The sequence below is a fragment of the Apodemus sylvaticus genome, chromosome 1, assembly GCF_947179515.1.
Source record: "Apodemus sylvaticus chromosome 1, mApoSyl1.1, whole genome shotgun sequence".
Taxonomy (NCBI): Eukaryota; Metazoa; Chordata; class Mammalia; order Rodentia; family Muridae; genus Apodemus; species Apodemus sylvaticus.
Genome location: NC_067472.1, coordinates 183,656,868 through 183,671,312, shown reverse-complemented (window position 1 = coordinate 183,671,312; position 14,445 = coordinate 183,656,868). Strand labels below are relative to the sequence as shown.

Below are 14,445 nucleotides of genomic sequence, written 5' to 3'. Positions count from 1 at the left end.
ACACTGCTCTCTCTCTCTCTCTCTCTCTCTCTCTCTCTCTCTCTCTGTTTTTTTGGATTTGGTTTTTCTGAGACAGGGTTTCTCTGTGTAGCCCTGGCTGTCCTGGAACTCACGCTGTAGACCAGGCTGACCTCGAACTCAGAAATCCACCTGTCTCTGCCTCCCAGAGTGCTGGGATTACAGGCGTGCGCCACCACCGCTGGCCGCGCACTGCTCTCTTGCAGGTCCTTCCTCCACCGCCTCTTCCTCAGCTCAGGTGGTTCTGAGTCTTGCTTTTCTCCCCCTCGGCCTGATTAGATCCCTGCCTTTAGCATATCTGCTGGCCCTGACTTAACCCTCCGAGCTATGCCCAGTAAGAGGTCTGCTAGCTGCCCTGATGCTTTCAGGCCCACCCTTTGGCTTCCTTATGGCCCCGCCTCCATCCCAAGCCCCGCCCCTAAGGCCTTTCTTCCGGCCCTGCCAGCCCCAGCTTCTGCCCAGGTTCACAGGTTCACATGCCTGGTGACAGCATAGCCATTCATCTGCAGAAACTTCAGCAACTCCTGGGCCTTCTCCCGGTCCCGGGCCTTCTCCTTGGCCGTGAGCGTGTCGTAGGGGACCAGTAGAGGATGGGACCCACCCCCTGGGGACGGCAAAGATTGGAAATCAGGAGCCAGGGAAGACCCAGGCCACTCTCACTGAGGCTCCTGCAGTTGAGTTAGTTAGCCGCACAATTAAAAAGGTGCTAACAATGCAAACTCTGATTGCTTTCTGATGCTGGACCTCAGTGCGACGGAGTAGAGCCGGGAGGATGATTAAGTAACACACAAAGCCAGGACTCTAACTGAGGCTCTGTGTCTGCGCGGGCGTGGAGTGGGGTGGGGTGGGGAGGCAGTGGTGGGAGGGGATGGGTGCCCTCACCTTTAGCCTCCAGCTCTTGCTTCTTCTTTCGCCCCCAGGTGTTGTGGTAATTTTCTGCCAGTTGTTCGGCCATGGCCTGGAAGGGGGATGCAGACCATCAAGGGCCAGATTCAGACAGGCCCGGGCTTCCTCCAGAAAGCGCCTGCGATCTCACCTGCAGCTCCCGCGACAACGTGACCACGCTGAGGTCTGGTGGCTGGGGGTTGTAGCCTTCTCGAGGGTCATATGTCTGAGAGGGCAAGAGAAAGGGGGAGAGTTAAGGGGCGTGTAGGAAGCTCGGAGCTTTGCTCCAGATACCTATCCCAAGCCTGTCCCTTAATGCCCTGCCTCTAAGCCACCCTCCGCCGCTGGTGGCTGTCCTTTTGGTGCTGAGGTATCTGCTCAGGACTGTCCCCTCTCTTTACCTCCCCTCTGTCAGGCCTCATTGCAACCCCACCCATTCATAGTCCCTTGACCACTTGGGGGCACCCCTCTCAATCCCACCACGTCCGACCCATCCTCCCCTTGCTCAGACCTCCACTGTCTCCTCGCAAGCTCACCTGGGCGGTCTGGGATATCTTTCTTGTTTTTTTCTTTTCCGTCTTCTCCTCCTCGCCTTCCCTGGCCTTCTCCACTGTCCATTCCCAGGCAATCATGGCCTTCAAGGACTCCTTGATGGGCCAGCGGTAAATCTCTTTGTCCTGGGGTAGATAGCATAAGCAGAGTTGGTGGAATGGGGTCAGAAGGTGTAAGCTTGACTCAGCCTCCCTGGTCTCTACGGGCTCAAGGCAGGAGAAGCCCCAGCTGGGGCTAGGAAGTTAGAAGTGGGTCAGTCAGGATCGGAACCCAGGACTCTAACCTGCTCTGTAAACAAGTGACTCAAGCATTCCTAGCACTCATCTTACAAGGGCCTCAGAGAAGTCTCACTGTCAAGGACTCTTTCTAGAGAAGGGACTTGAAGATTCTGGGGTAGTCCAGGGGAAACATGAAATCTTGAGAGAAGGCAACCAGATGCCAGCCAACCTGTCTCACTCCTCCCTGGTCCCCCTCAATTCTGGAGCTTCCTTCTGACCTTAACATCAGGACCTAAGGTTTGGTCACCTTCTCTGAGAAAGTCTTGTAGGGTCTCAGCATGGGGTGGGTCTTCAGTTCTTCATCAATGTTCTCGCCATAGGACCAGTTGTTCTGAATCTAGAGGTGGAGGCCGGACGAGAGGCAGAAGAGAGTGGGGGGTAGGTGTGAGGCAGGGGAAGGCTGTAGGGCTCTCAGAGAACAGTGAGGGCCTTAGGGATGGCTGAGGACCTAAGACAACCTGAGGCCTCTGGGCAGGTATGAGGCTTGGGGAAAGGAAGGTAGGTCAAGGTGGAGGCCCCGTGTTCACCTTGTCGAAGGCCCACTTCTCATGGGTGTATTCTGCAAACTTGTTAATGAAGGAGTCCAGCTTCTCGGGGATGATGACGCTGTTAGAGAGATGGGGTTGGCAGGCATTGGGGTGGGGCTTCCCTTCCCAACCCCCAGCCACGCCGCTATCTGTCCCTGCCTCTTACTTGAGGGTCTCCACAGGCCGGGGATCGAAGTTGCCTTCGGCATCCACTGTGGCTTTTTTCTCCGTCTTGGAGGAGTACGAAGCGTCCACGTAGTCAGGGGGCAGTGCGCCCGCGATGGCGCACAGACAAGGCATGGCTATTCGGTAAAGCTCCTGGTCGTACTTCTGCGGGGGCCAGGGGTGAAGGGGAGGATCATGAAGGCTTCGCTTGGCCCGCAATCTTACAGCCCCCGATCCACCTGCTAGCCATCAACTCTCCTCTCTGAGCCCACAAATCTGCTAGTCACTCTCTCAGCAGCCCAAGCCTTGCTTTGGTCTGTTTTGTTTGGTTTTTTTAGACAGGTCTCATGTAAGACACTTGATATATAATCCCAGAGTGACGGAATTCCTAATCCACCTGCTTCCGCCTCCCGCTGAAATCATGGCGTGTGTCACCAACCCAACAGGGATTTCACCCCAGATCTCTAAGCTTGAACCCCCAAACCCTCTGCACAGATTCCTCTGAGACCCCATGCGTCCCCAGACCTTATGCGCCAGAGAATCAAAGATGCCCCAGAAGAGCTTGCGTGTGAGGTGCAGCTCTTCCTCAGAGGTGACCCCGAAGTTGGCCCAGCCGGTGGGGAGGCAGTAGTACTTCCAGCAACGCTCATAGTGGTTGGTAAGGAGCTGAGAGCAGGAGACACACAGGAGGCATAAGCAGATGGTAGACAACAAAGGCCCCAGGAGGCAGAGGGTGTCAGTGCTTGCAAATGAGATGCTAATAAGGGACGGATGGCGTGCTTCTTCGAGAATGGCCCTAGACAGTTTATTACCCAGAGTTGGCATTCTCTATGACAGCCAGCATGGGCATTAAACTACGGCTGGATTTGTCTGTTGTTTTTACAGAAATAGGCAAGCTAACAGTCCCCTGTAGCATTGTGTGCACACTAATGGGATGATCCATGCTTATGCAAATTTGCATGTCAACCAGAAACATAGGCAGTGCCCCATGCAAATGTATGGTAATCAAAAAGGCCGCCTCTATCCAATATGTAACTCAGAGTTGGGGCTAATTTAGGTAACTTATGCAAGACAGTCTAAGTTAGATGGGGTATCTCCTTATGCAAACTAGCATACAAATGATAAAGTAGGAGAGACAGTATGCAAATATGCAGAATAGCTAGGGTACTGTTGATTCAAATAAACGCACTCATTTGAATACTGGAAGGCTGGTGGTCTGGACATGCGAATAAAATGCTAAGTAGAAAAGTAGTGCGCCCATGAAAATATATGCTAATTGAGGCGGGGGCTGGCTCACTTAGTTAGGCAAATTAAGCGGTAATTAGGGAATGTTAGCAGCGCCAATGACGCAGAGCGAATGCCATGGGAATCCTAGCCGGCAAATGAGGATGTTAATTGGTTTCCTCAGGGTTCGCTGTCCTCCAGCTTTGGTTAGTTGTGGTGGGCGTGGCTAATACGAAGGACCCCACTGGTCCAGAGGCAGAGCCAGACTGTGGGTGAAGAAAGGACTGCTCCGCTGAGTAGTGCCCTCACCTTGAGTGGCATCTTGGCGAACTCATTGAGGATGGGCACATCGAAGACCAGGCGTCGAAGCAGGTGCTGCAGCATGGACGGGCGGATATACCTGAGGAGGGGACAAGCCGAGAGAGGGCAGAGATCTCACGCGAGGCCCCGCCTTGGCGGCACGCCCACTCCCTCCGCCACCATCCGCCCCTCCTCACCTGCACAGCGCCATGAGGCAGTCCTCGATTACGTCGCGCTGCGCTTTGGTGAGCGAGCGGCCCCGCGACAGCCTGTACACTGTGTGCAGCATGGAGTCTACCATGATGGCGCGGTGCTCGGTGCCGGCAAAGAGTGGCGCGCACTTGGTGATGAGCGGCAGCACAGCCAGGCACAGATAGCGGTTCAGCGCCAGCGCCATCTCCGTGGTGCTGAAAGTAGCCTGGGATGTCGGGAAGACCATCAGAGCCTTGGCGTTGCCATGGTACCCAGGCTTGAGACCATCAGAGCCTTGGCGTTGCCTTGGCACCCAGGCCTGAGACCATCAGAGCCTTGGCATTGCCATGGTACCCAGGCCTGAGACCATCAGAGCCTTGGCGTTGCCTTGGTACCCAGGCCTGAGACCATCAGAGCCTTGGCATTGCCATGGTACCCAGGCCTGAGACCATCAGAGCCTTGGCGTTGCCTTGGCACCCAGGCTTCTGATCATTCATTCTCCTAAACTTTACTCCTCCAGATCTCTACCCACATCTCAATCCCCTGCCCCCCCTCCCTCCCTCCCTCCCTCTCTGTCCCTCTGTCTCTCCCTCTCTCTGTCTCTCCCTCCCTCCCCCCTCTCTCTCTTTCACACACACACACACACACACACACACACACACACACGCACGCACGCACGCACGCGCACATGCGCGCGCGCCAGGTACTGATTATGGAATCCTATAGGATCTCAGGTATCCAAGGCTGGCCTGGGCTCTTCCTGCCTCTATTTCCAAAGTGCCGAGTGCAAGCATGCCCGGCTTTCTGTTGTTGCTTTGGGCTTTCCGTTTGTTTGTTTTGAGACAGGGTCTCATTACCTAGGCTTGGCTGGCCTAGAACTTACCACAGAGACCACAGTGATTATTAGCCTGACTCTGCCTCCTGCGTGATTAAAGGCCTGCATCCCCACGCCTAACTTCACTTTGGTTTTTGGAGACAAGGTTTGAGTGTAGCTCAGTGAATTCTCTGTCCTCTGGCCTTTATCTTTCTGATGCTAGGTAGAAGATGCACACCACTACACCCAGCCGATGCGTTCTTGTAACTGAAGGTAGTAGGGATTTCTGCCCACCCTTCCTTTCATGGGTTTTATTTTCTATCACAAAGGTGGAGGTGGGGATCAGGACATGCATGCAACTCCAGTTCTGCAGAGGCTGCCTCTCAGCCTACGAGATGTCCTGGGTGCAGGCCTGTGGGAATGCTCACCGTGTCCAGTGAGGCAGCTGCCCGCATGTCAGGAAGGAAGCCCACATCCAGCACATGCAGCAAGAAGTCCTGGTTCTCAATGCCATACACTCGGTCCAGGAAAAGCACCATGGATGCCTTGTGGTCAGGCACAAAGGATGCGGACATCTTTGGCTGAACCAGTGCGCCATCTACAGGCAAGGATGGTGGGATGTGAGCATGTGCTTCTTCCCAGCCTCAACAACCCCCCCTCCCCCACCTACCTTTGCCCAGGGTGGGGATCTGCAGTGGGAGGCTGATGATGCCCACGAGGTCATCCAAGGGCACGAGGGACCGAAGGATAGCACGAATCCTCAGGGCCTCACCCTTACCGGCTTGAATCAGCTGGAGATGGTGGACAGGGTAATCAGCATGGCATCAGACAATGGTGCCCGGTCTGGGACTTGTTCTATCTTAACCATTGACGCACTGACGGTAAAGCAAACCTTCTTTGTGTATATGTCTTGTATGCATTGTGTGCATGTGTATATGTTGGAGGTGCATGTGTGTGCACACATATGGTGTGCATGTGTATATGTGTGTGGATGCACATGTGTACACTTGCTCCGGTGCCCCCACGTGGAGGCCAGAGGTTGGTTGATGTCAGGTGTCTTTCTCCATTGCCCTTCCTTGTTTCTTGAGACCGGGTCTTTTTCTGAATCTGAAGCCCGTTGTTCCACCTAACATGGCTGTCCAGTTGTCTCTGGTGATGCCGTTTTGTGGGATGTTGTTTCTTTATTCAGGTGGAGGTGTTTTGTTTTGAGACAGGATCTCTCTGTTACACAGCCCTGGCTGGCCTGGAACTCACAGACATCCACCAGCCTCTACCTCTTGAACATTGGGAATAAAGGCTTGCATCCCCATACCTGGTTGTTTAATTTATTAGGGAGTGCACATGCTATGGTGTATATGTGGAGGTTGGAACAATTACTGGGAGTCAGTTCTCTCCATCCACCATTGGTGACCAAAGTCAAGTCACCAGGCTTGGTGGCAGGTGGCAGGTGCCTTCACACACTGAGCCAGCGGACCCTTGTTTGTTAATAATTGATTTTAATTTTATGTATGTTGTTGTTTTGACTGCATATATCTGTGTGAGAATGTCAGATCCCCTATTACAGATGGTTGTGAGCTGTCATGTGAGTGTTGGGAATTGAACCCAGGTCTTCTGGAAGAGAGCCCTACCCCCTTGTTGGTTGTATTGAGGCCAAGTTCTCACATAGCCCAGGCTGACCTCCAACATGCTATTTAGCCAAAGATGGCATTGAACTTCTGATCCTCCTGCTTTTACCTTCCAAGCCCTGGGACGACAAGCCCGTGCCACCATGCGCAGCTATGAGACAGGGTCTTGTCATGTCAGGCTGGCCTCAGACTCTCAGTACTCCTGCCTTGATAGCGCTGTGGTCATAGGTGTGCATGTCAGGGTGCTATGTGGCACCATTTCTCGTTCAACCCTCCTTGAAGGATCCCTTTAAGTGGACTTGCAGGTCAACAGGGGCCTGGCATTGCCCTTGAGTGTGTTGGGTTCTGGGGTTGCGTGGGGGGTTCCCCCAAGAGCTCTCCTGAACTTTCTGGGTGCCAGGTGAGAGCGTGGAAGAGAACGCTAATGTGGTCGTGCGGCTGTTGATCCACAAGCCCGAGTGCTTTGGACCTGCCCTGCGGGGTGAGGGTGGCCCTACCATGAGTCTATTGGTTCTTCACATCTTGTCTCTTCCCTCTACTGGGCTCCATGGGATTGGGACCTGAGCATCACAGCCCAGAACCACACCCAAGTGAGCTATATGAATGCTGTCCAGTGCCCGGATGCTGAGGTTGAAGGCTGGCCGTGCACACCCATCCCTCTCCCACCCCACCGCGCCCTCCCAGGGCTTACATGCAGCTCAGGTGCACAGCGTCCCAGCAGGTCAATCAAGGCAGCATAGAAGGACATGATGGCGTGTCCCAGGTGTACTCGGTTTTCTTCAGGGGGTTCCTCACCAAAGCTGTAGAGGAGAAGTGATGGGAAGAATCCAGGGACATGGGAATGGCGGTTACCATCCTGGGAAGGGGACAGGGACTCACTGCTCACGTCGCCGGTCCCTGCGGACACCCGGTCCATCCCGTGCAGGGTCCTCGGAGATGCGGATGGCTTCTTCGATGGCAGCCAGCAGCCCCGAGCCACCCTCACCCCGCAGGGCAGGTCCAAAGCACTCGGGCTTGCGGATCAACAGCCGCACGACCACATTAGCGTTCTCTTCCACGCTCTCACCTGGCACCCAGAAAGTTCAGGAGAGCTCTTGGGGGAACCCCCACGCAACCCCAGAACCCAACACACTCAAGGGCAATGCCAGGCCCCTGTTGACCTGCGAGTCCACTTAAAGGGATTCCCCTCCCAGGGGAGGTCTGTGGCTCAGGGTATGGATGTCACCAGAGGGAAGCTTTAGCCAGTGACCCCGTAGGTCCCACCCTGCCTCACCGTTGACAAAGACAGCAAAGCGCAGGAAGTCCAGGTAGCGTTCGCCCCCGCAGGGGTTCCATCCGATGTCGGGATAGCCTTTGGCCAGGAGCATGGGGCAGCTTTGTAAGCCACACCCTGCCAGGTATGACACAACCTGCAACGCGGCAACGGAGCTCAGTTCAAGACCACTGTGCCCCCCCAAGATTCTGGTGTGCTTCAGAGCTCCTCAGCCCCTCGAACCTGCAGAGCCTCAGAGAGCCAGCCCCAGTGCCAGCCTTCCTCAGCATCCTCAACTACCCCACGACCCATCCCACCAACACGAGCCAGGTCTTCCTTCCTCTGCCCAACACTGGTTCTGTGTCACTCAGGATAAACCCAGCGTCCTTGCCATGGCCCACAGGACCTCACATGCCCGCCATGATGTCACCTCTCGCCACTCAGCCCCCACGGCTTCTGTCCCAGCCATCCTGGGCACTCTACTGCTCCGAGGCCTCTGTACTGCTCCCCTCCTGAGGTCAACTGAGCCGCTCAGGTCATTCTGAGCTTTAGTCAAATGTCACTTTCTCAGTGACGTCTCTAACGAGTCTGTTTTTGTTTTAAGGTCTTTCTAACACAGCCTGGCAGTAACTCAGCCTGGCAGTAACACAGTCTGAACACCAGGCTGGCTTCCGACTCACAGACTCCTGCCTGCCTCTGCCTCAGAGTGCTGGAACCGACAGCACGAGCCACCGTGCCTCGCGTATAAATGCTTATAAATCGTGATTGCAGATTCCCTGACCAGATAAGTGACAGAGGTCAGAAGAAGCCCTCTCTTTTCTGGGTCACTCAACACGGAGTGGAACCACTGACTGGTGGCTGAACTCCAAAGGCTCTGTGGCCCTGCTCCTGCGTGACAACCAAGGCCACCCCGCTGGGAGTGTAGCCCCTAGACCTGCTCCCAAACCCTCTTCTACGGAGTAAAGGAAACTCTGGCTTCTGGCTGCTCCCCGCCCACGCCCCACAAGTCAGCCCCCTTCTGACTGGGCCCTGGGATGACCAGCACAAGTCTGAACAGGGTGCTCAGAGCCAGCATGTGCACACACAGTTGGGCGTGGCCAGGGCTCCTTGGGCCACACCTTTTCCAGGTCTTGCTCTTGTAATGCCAAGGCTAGCTCGTTGTTGTCAATGACAGACGCGGCTGCTACATCCAGGGGTGTGGAGCCTTGCATGCCTGTGGGGGCAAAGGGCAATCAGAGTTCCCCCCTTCTCTCTCTCTCTCTGCTCACGCATGTGTGTGTGTGTGTGTGTGTGTGTGTGCAGGTGACTGTGCAAGCCAGGAGAGGACACCAGATCCTTTAGGACTGGAGGTGGCTATGAGACACATAAAGTGGGTGCTGGGATTCGAACTCTGGTCCTTCTGTTAGAGCAATAAGCACTCTTAACCAGTGAGCAATCTCTCCAGCCCCTCCCAACTCTTGATGGTGCCTCCTCTGGGAAGCCCTCCCTGACCACCCCCTTTGCAGAATGGGTAAGCGCCTCTGCTGGTCTGTGCTTTCTGAGTCCCAGCTCTGTGGCTCTGGGTTGATGATATCTGAGAGTCTGAACTTTATTCCCTGGCTGCTCTGAGAGCTGTGGATCGCTCAAGGTTGTCTGAGCCACTGTGTCCTAGTTTTAGGTTCTGTGCTGCTTTTGAGACAGAGTCTCATGTCATGCCCAGGCTGACCTCAAACTTGTTATGTAGCTGAGGATAACCATCCAGACCCTGGGATAGCTCACCCAGGCCAATGCCGCTGTTCTCCAGCAGGTAGCTCAGGTGGTCAAACATGGAGCGCTGGTTCTGCCGGCTGATGCGGCAGAAGTAGCAGAGGAAGCGGCAGCAGCTTGTCACCATCTTGGGGAAGCGGATCTCCTGCAGGGAGGAGGCAGGGAGGGCCAGTGGTGAGTGCCCGCACTCGGTATCCCCTTCCCTGAGCCCACACGCCCACCCAGGCCCCTCACCTTTGACTCTCCGCCCCCGAGGACGTTCACCATGACCTCCATGACTGTCTCATGCATACCCAGCGCCCTCATCAGGTTTGGGTGTTGGTAGAAGACTTTGTTATTCATGATGTTCCTGTGAACAGACAGAAAGTGTGGGGTAAGCACAGCCTGGGGGTGGGGCGCACATCCAGGGAGATTCGCGGTCACCATGGTGATAACAGTCTGCACTCCCTATGCGCCTTTTGCAGATCTAAATCCATCCGTTCTTTTTTGTCTGTTGTTTTGTTTTGTTTTAGTTGGGTTTAGAGACCAGGTCTCACTCTGCTACCCCAGCCAAGCCCGAAACTACATAGCCCAGGCTGCTCAGCGTTCACAGTAATCCTCCCTTCCTAGCCTTAGCGCTGAGATGACAGGTACCTGCTAGGTGGCTAGCTCTTTGAAGAGTCATCATCACATCTGCTCTGTGAGGCAGGAATTATAGTTGTGGGGTCTCACAGACACAAAAAATGAGATCTGGATCCAAGGCGGGCTCACCTAAGGTAGAGATCTTGGCCATGCTGCCCCCAGTGTTTCCCCAATGTCTAGTGAGGGAACGGCATACAGTAGGAGCTTAATGACAGACTTGCATTCCACTCAATGCTCAATCCTGATCATGATTTAACGTTATTTAAAACAATGTTTAAAAATTATTTCTATTTATGTGTGTACGTTCATGTATACCATGCACACGGAGGAACTAGAGTCGGCGGCAGTTGTGAGCTGCTTGATGTGGGTGCTGGGAATTGAACCCTGGTCCTCTGGAAGAACAGTAAGGGCTTTTAACCACTGAACCAATCTCTCCGGTGCTTCCCCGTTTAGTATTTACTTGGTTCTTGTTTGTCTGTATGTGGAGAAGGGTACATGCATCCCACAGAAAATGTGCTGGAGTTCCTTCTCTCCTTCTACTACGTGGCTCCTGGGGACAGAACTCAGGTCTTCAGGCTTGGCAGCAATCACCTTTACCCACTGAACCATCTCACCAGCCCAATTATTAGTATTTATTATTATTCTGAGACAGGGTCTCACTATGTATTCCAGGCTGCTCTAAAACTTCCTATGTAGCCCACGATGACCTGGAACTCAAGATCCTCCTGCCTCAGCTTCCTGAGTGCTAAGATGACAGGCCTGAGATGCCACCCCCAAATTTGCTAGCTTGTTATTATAAGCACAAGTCCCTGAAGCCGTATGGCCTCTCGAAAGAGGAGGCGTGGTCGCTCCCTTTGCTACAGCAGAGGCCTTTAAGCTCAAAATCAGCAGATGAGCCAAGAGTGACAGTGTCCAAGAGCTTCTGAGGAAGGTTAACCATTAGGACGGAGGGACGCCATGGAAAGGACAGACAGTACAGCACCCGGGCAGGGCAGCCGGGACCGGGGCGGGGCAGCCGGGGCCGGGGCGGGGCAGCCAGGCCGGGGCGGGGCATCCGGGGCCGGGGCGGGGCATCCGGGGCCGGGGCGGGGCAGCCGGGGCCGGGGCGGGGCAGCCAGGCCGGGGCGGGGCAGCCGGGGCCGGGGCGGGGCAGCCGGGGCCGGGGCGGGGCAGCCGGGGCCGGGGCGGGGGCAGTGGGGCCGGGGCGGGGCTCTCACCCAATGCTCTGGATCATGAGGTTCTCCTCCTGGGGACCCATCTGCACGATAAGCAGTGAGCGTATCTGGCCCAGGCACTCCAGCAGGCTCATGGTGTCCTCCACAGAGGACAGAGAGATTGTGTAGGCCCGGGGGTAGGGCTCGCAGCAGCTCCCCAAGTCCATCGTACTGCCGATGCAGGAGACTGAACATGGCACGGACCAGCTCCGGGCTCTGAATGAAGTCCTCCTGGGCCCAGCGCACCACCGTGTGGGACACCAGCTCCTGCAAGGACTCTGGGAAAAGGTTGGGATACTAGGTTGCATCTCTGAGCCAGAGGAGGGGGCGGCCCTTCTTTGTCACCACCTGTCCTGTCTTCCACCTGCCACAGCATGAGGATTCAAAGACATTTTCTATTGTTCCAAGAGTCAGTCTCTTCCTCCCTCCCTTCCCTGGCTTCTGCAACCACCTATAGTCATGCACGCGCACGCACACACACACACACACACACACACGCACATGCACACGCACACTCTAAAAATGGGCAGGCCATCATTAATCTCAGCACTCGGGAGGCAGAGGCAGGAGGATTCCTGTGAGTTTGAGGCCAGCCTAGTTTACATAGCAAGTCCCAGGTCTACATAATGAGACCTCCCTCTCAAAACAAAGCCAACACCCCCACCTCAAAAAACCCAAAAACAAAAAACAAAAAAGAAAACCAAAAAACCCAACCCTCTCCAAGTCTAAAACCCACCCCCCTCCAAAAAGAAAACCAAAAACCAAACCAAAACAAAAAAAAGTTACAGGATCAAACTACCAACATTAGAGACTCTGTCTAGGGGGCGGCTAATACAGTTTGTGATACCAACGCAGGCCAGAATTTCCTAATTCCGCCCATGGGAATCATCTCAGTATGAAAGAAACTGAGAACAAGGACCAAGAGAGCACAGAAGCCACCACGGTCCTGGAGCTGTCACCATCCCAGGCTAGAGAAGCCTCAGCTCTGGTAGGTAGCACCGCCACGCCCCCAGCCCAGCCCACACACTTGGTCCAAGCACCACCATCAATCCCAACCCTGCCTTCCTGTGGCTGTTTGTCTACAGAGAGCTTCGAGCTGCCTGCCCCGCCCTGTCTCGCCCTGGGGCCCCTCCCGCCACTCCTCCAACCCCCTCCAAGCTCCCCCTCCTCACGAGGCTTGTGCTCCTCAGCTGCGGGCTCCTCCTCAGGCTTCTCCTTCTTCTTCACCAGCCGCACTTTCTCCAGCAGGCTCAGGAGGCGGCTGCCCAGCGTGCTCTCTTCCTCTGGTTCCTCCTCCTCTCCCTCCAGCTGGATCCCTGGAGGTGGTTAAGACAGTAAGGGATGCCACTCTTGTGCTTGCGTATTCATATGTTCATCCACTCACTCACTCATTCATTCATCCATTCACTCACTCATTCATTCATCCATTCACTCACTCACTCATTCATCCATCCATCCATTCACTCACTCGCTCATCCATCCATCCATTCATTCACTCACTCTCTTTCATTCATTCATTCACTCACTCATTCATCCATCCATTCACTCACTCGCTCATTCATCCATCCATTCACTCACTCGCTCATTCATTCATCCATTCACTCACTTGCTCATTCATCCATCCATTCACTCACTCTCTCATTCATTCATTCACTCACTCACTCATCCATCCATTCACTCACTCTCTTTCATTCATTCATCTATTCATTCATTCACTCACTCATTCATTCATTCACTCACTCACTCATTCATTAATCCACCCAGCCCATCATCTGTCCCTTTCTCACTCAGGCAGGCTCTCTGGGAAGTTCTCCTCCTCTTCTCCCTATGTTTATGTTTACTGACTTAGCCATTCTGTGAAGGATAATCCAGATCGATCTAGAATTCCTAGTCCTGCGTCCACCTCCCCTGCGATGGGATGACTGGTATGTGCTGACACACTTGGCTGTGTATATTTTCATTAATTTGGGGGGAAAAATGCTGGGTTTTGGAGATAGGATCATGTTGGTCAGACTTGGTCTTCAACTAGTTATGTAACCCAGGCTAGCCTCAAACTTGAGGTGATCCTCCTGCTGTAGCCTCCTGAGTAGGAAGGGTACTGACGTAAACCACCATTCCCAGACGCATGTGTCTTTCAAATCAACTCTTGTGGCCGGGAACTCAATATGTAGACCAGGCTGGTCTCAAATTAATAGAGGTCTTCCTGCCTTGTCTCTTAAGTGCCAGGATTAAAGGCATGTGCCACCACGCTGGGCTGAGTAGAGATTATTAGTAAACAGGTAACAGTATAAAAAGAACACCATGGAAAAATATATGTTGGTGCACGATTGTCATCCCAGCTCCCAGGGGGAGGAAGTAGGAGGGTCAGAATGTCAAGGTCATCCTTGGTTACATGTCCAGTTCAAGGCCAGGCTGTTTTACATGAGATATTGACTTTAAAAAAACTGTAATAACTACACAATTGCCAATCAAATATTTTGTTTAGTTCAGAAAGGAAAAATATAATCGGTGAAATTTAAAAACCACTTAGGTGTGGATTTGAGCTGGTCAAAGACAGAAACCGAGAAGCTAAGGGGGCGGACAGAGAGCAAGGGAGACGGCTCAGCAAAGCTCTTGCTGAGAAGTCTGATGGCCTGGGTTTAATGCGCACAGTCCACGTGAGAAGCTGGACGCAGGGGCACCCGTCTGCGATCGCACCGCTCGCCCTCTGAGGAGACGAGAGACAGGAGTGGGAGAATCACTCAGAAGCTTGCATGGCCAGTGGAGCAGCAGAAACAGGAGAGATTTCGCCTCAAAAACAAGGTAAGGGGCTGGAGAGATGGCTCAGTGGTTAAGAGCACTGACTGTTCTTCTAGAGGTCCTGAGTTCAATTCCCAGCAACCACATGGTGGCTCACAGCCATCTGTAATGGAATCTGATGCCCTCTTCTGGTGTGACTGAAGACATTAACACTTTCCTCACATAGAATAAATAAACAAATCTTAAAAAAACAAACAAACAAGGTAGGAACTAACTTCTGCAAGCTGTCTCCT

At 53.9% G+C, this 14,445-nt stretch overlaps 1 protein-coding gene across 1 annotated transcript in view; it reads right to left on the bottom strand.

The window, feature by feature from the left end:
* Positions 1–14,445, bottom strand: part of Ryr1 (ryanodine receptor 1) — a 133,808-nt gene that overhangs the window by 68,926 nt on the left and 50,437 nt on the right. The window contains 21 exon segments of the mRNA XM_052167344.1: positions 499–622; positions 901–976; positions 1,055–1,129; positions 1,440–1,580; positions 1,981–2,070; positions 2,261–2,339; positions 2,427–2,590; positions 2,951–3,091; positions 3,959–4,049; positions 4,147–4,367; positions 5,384–5,553; positions 5,626–5,746; positions 7,272–7,380; positions 7,460–7,646; positions 7,854–7,989; positions 8,951–9,045; positions 9,591–9,723; positions 9,813–9,927; positions 11,417–11,550; positions 11,552–11,691; positions 12,586–12,729. Of these exon segments, the coding sequence (XP_052023304.1) occupies positions 499–622; positions 901–976; positions 1,055–1,129; positions 1,440–1,580; positions 1,981–2,070; positions 2,261–2,339; positions 2,427–2,590; positions 2,951–3,091; positions 3,959–4,049; positions 4,147–4,367; positions 5,384–5,553; positions 5,626–5,746; positions 7,272–7,380; positions 7,460–7,646; positions 7,854–7,989; positions 8,951–9,045; positions 9,591–9,723; positions 9,813–9,927; positions 11,417–11,550; positions 11,552–11,691; positions 12,586–12,729 (2,686 nt within the window).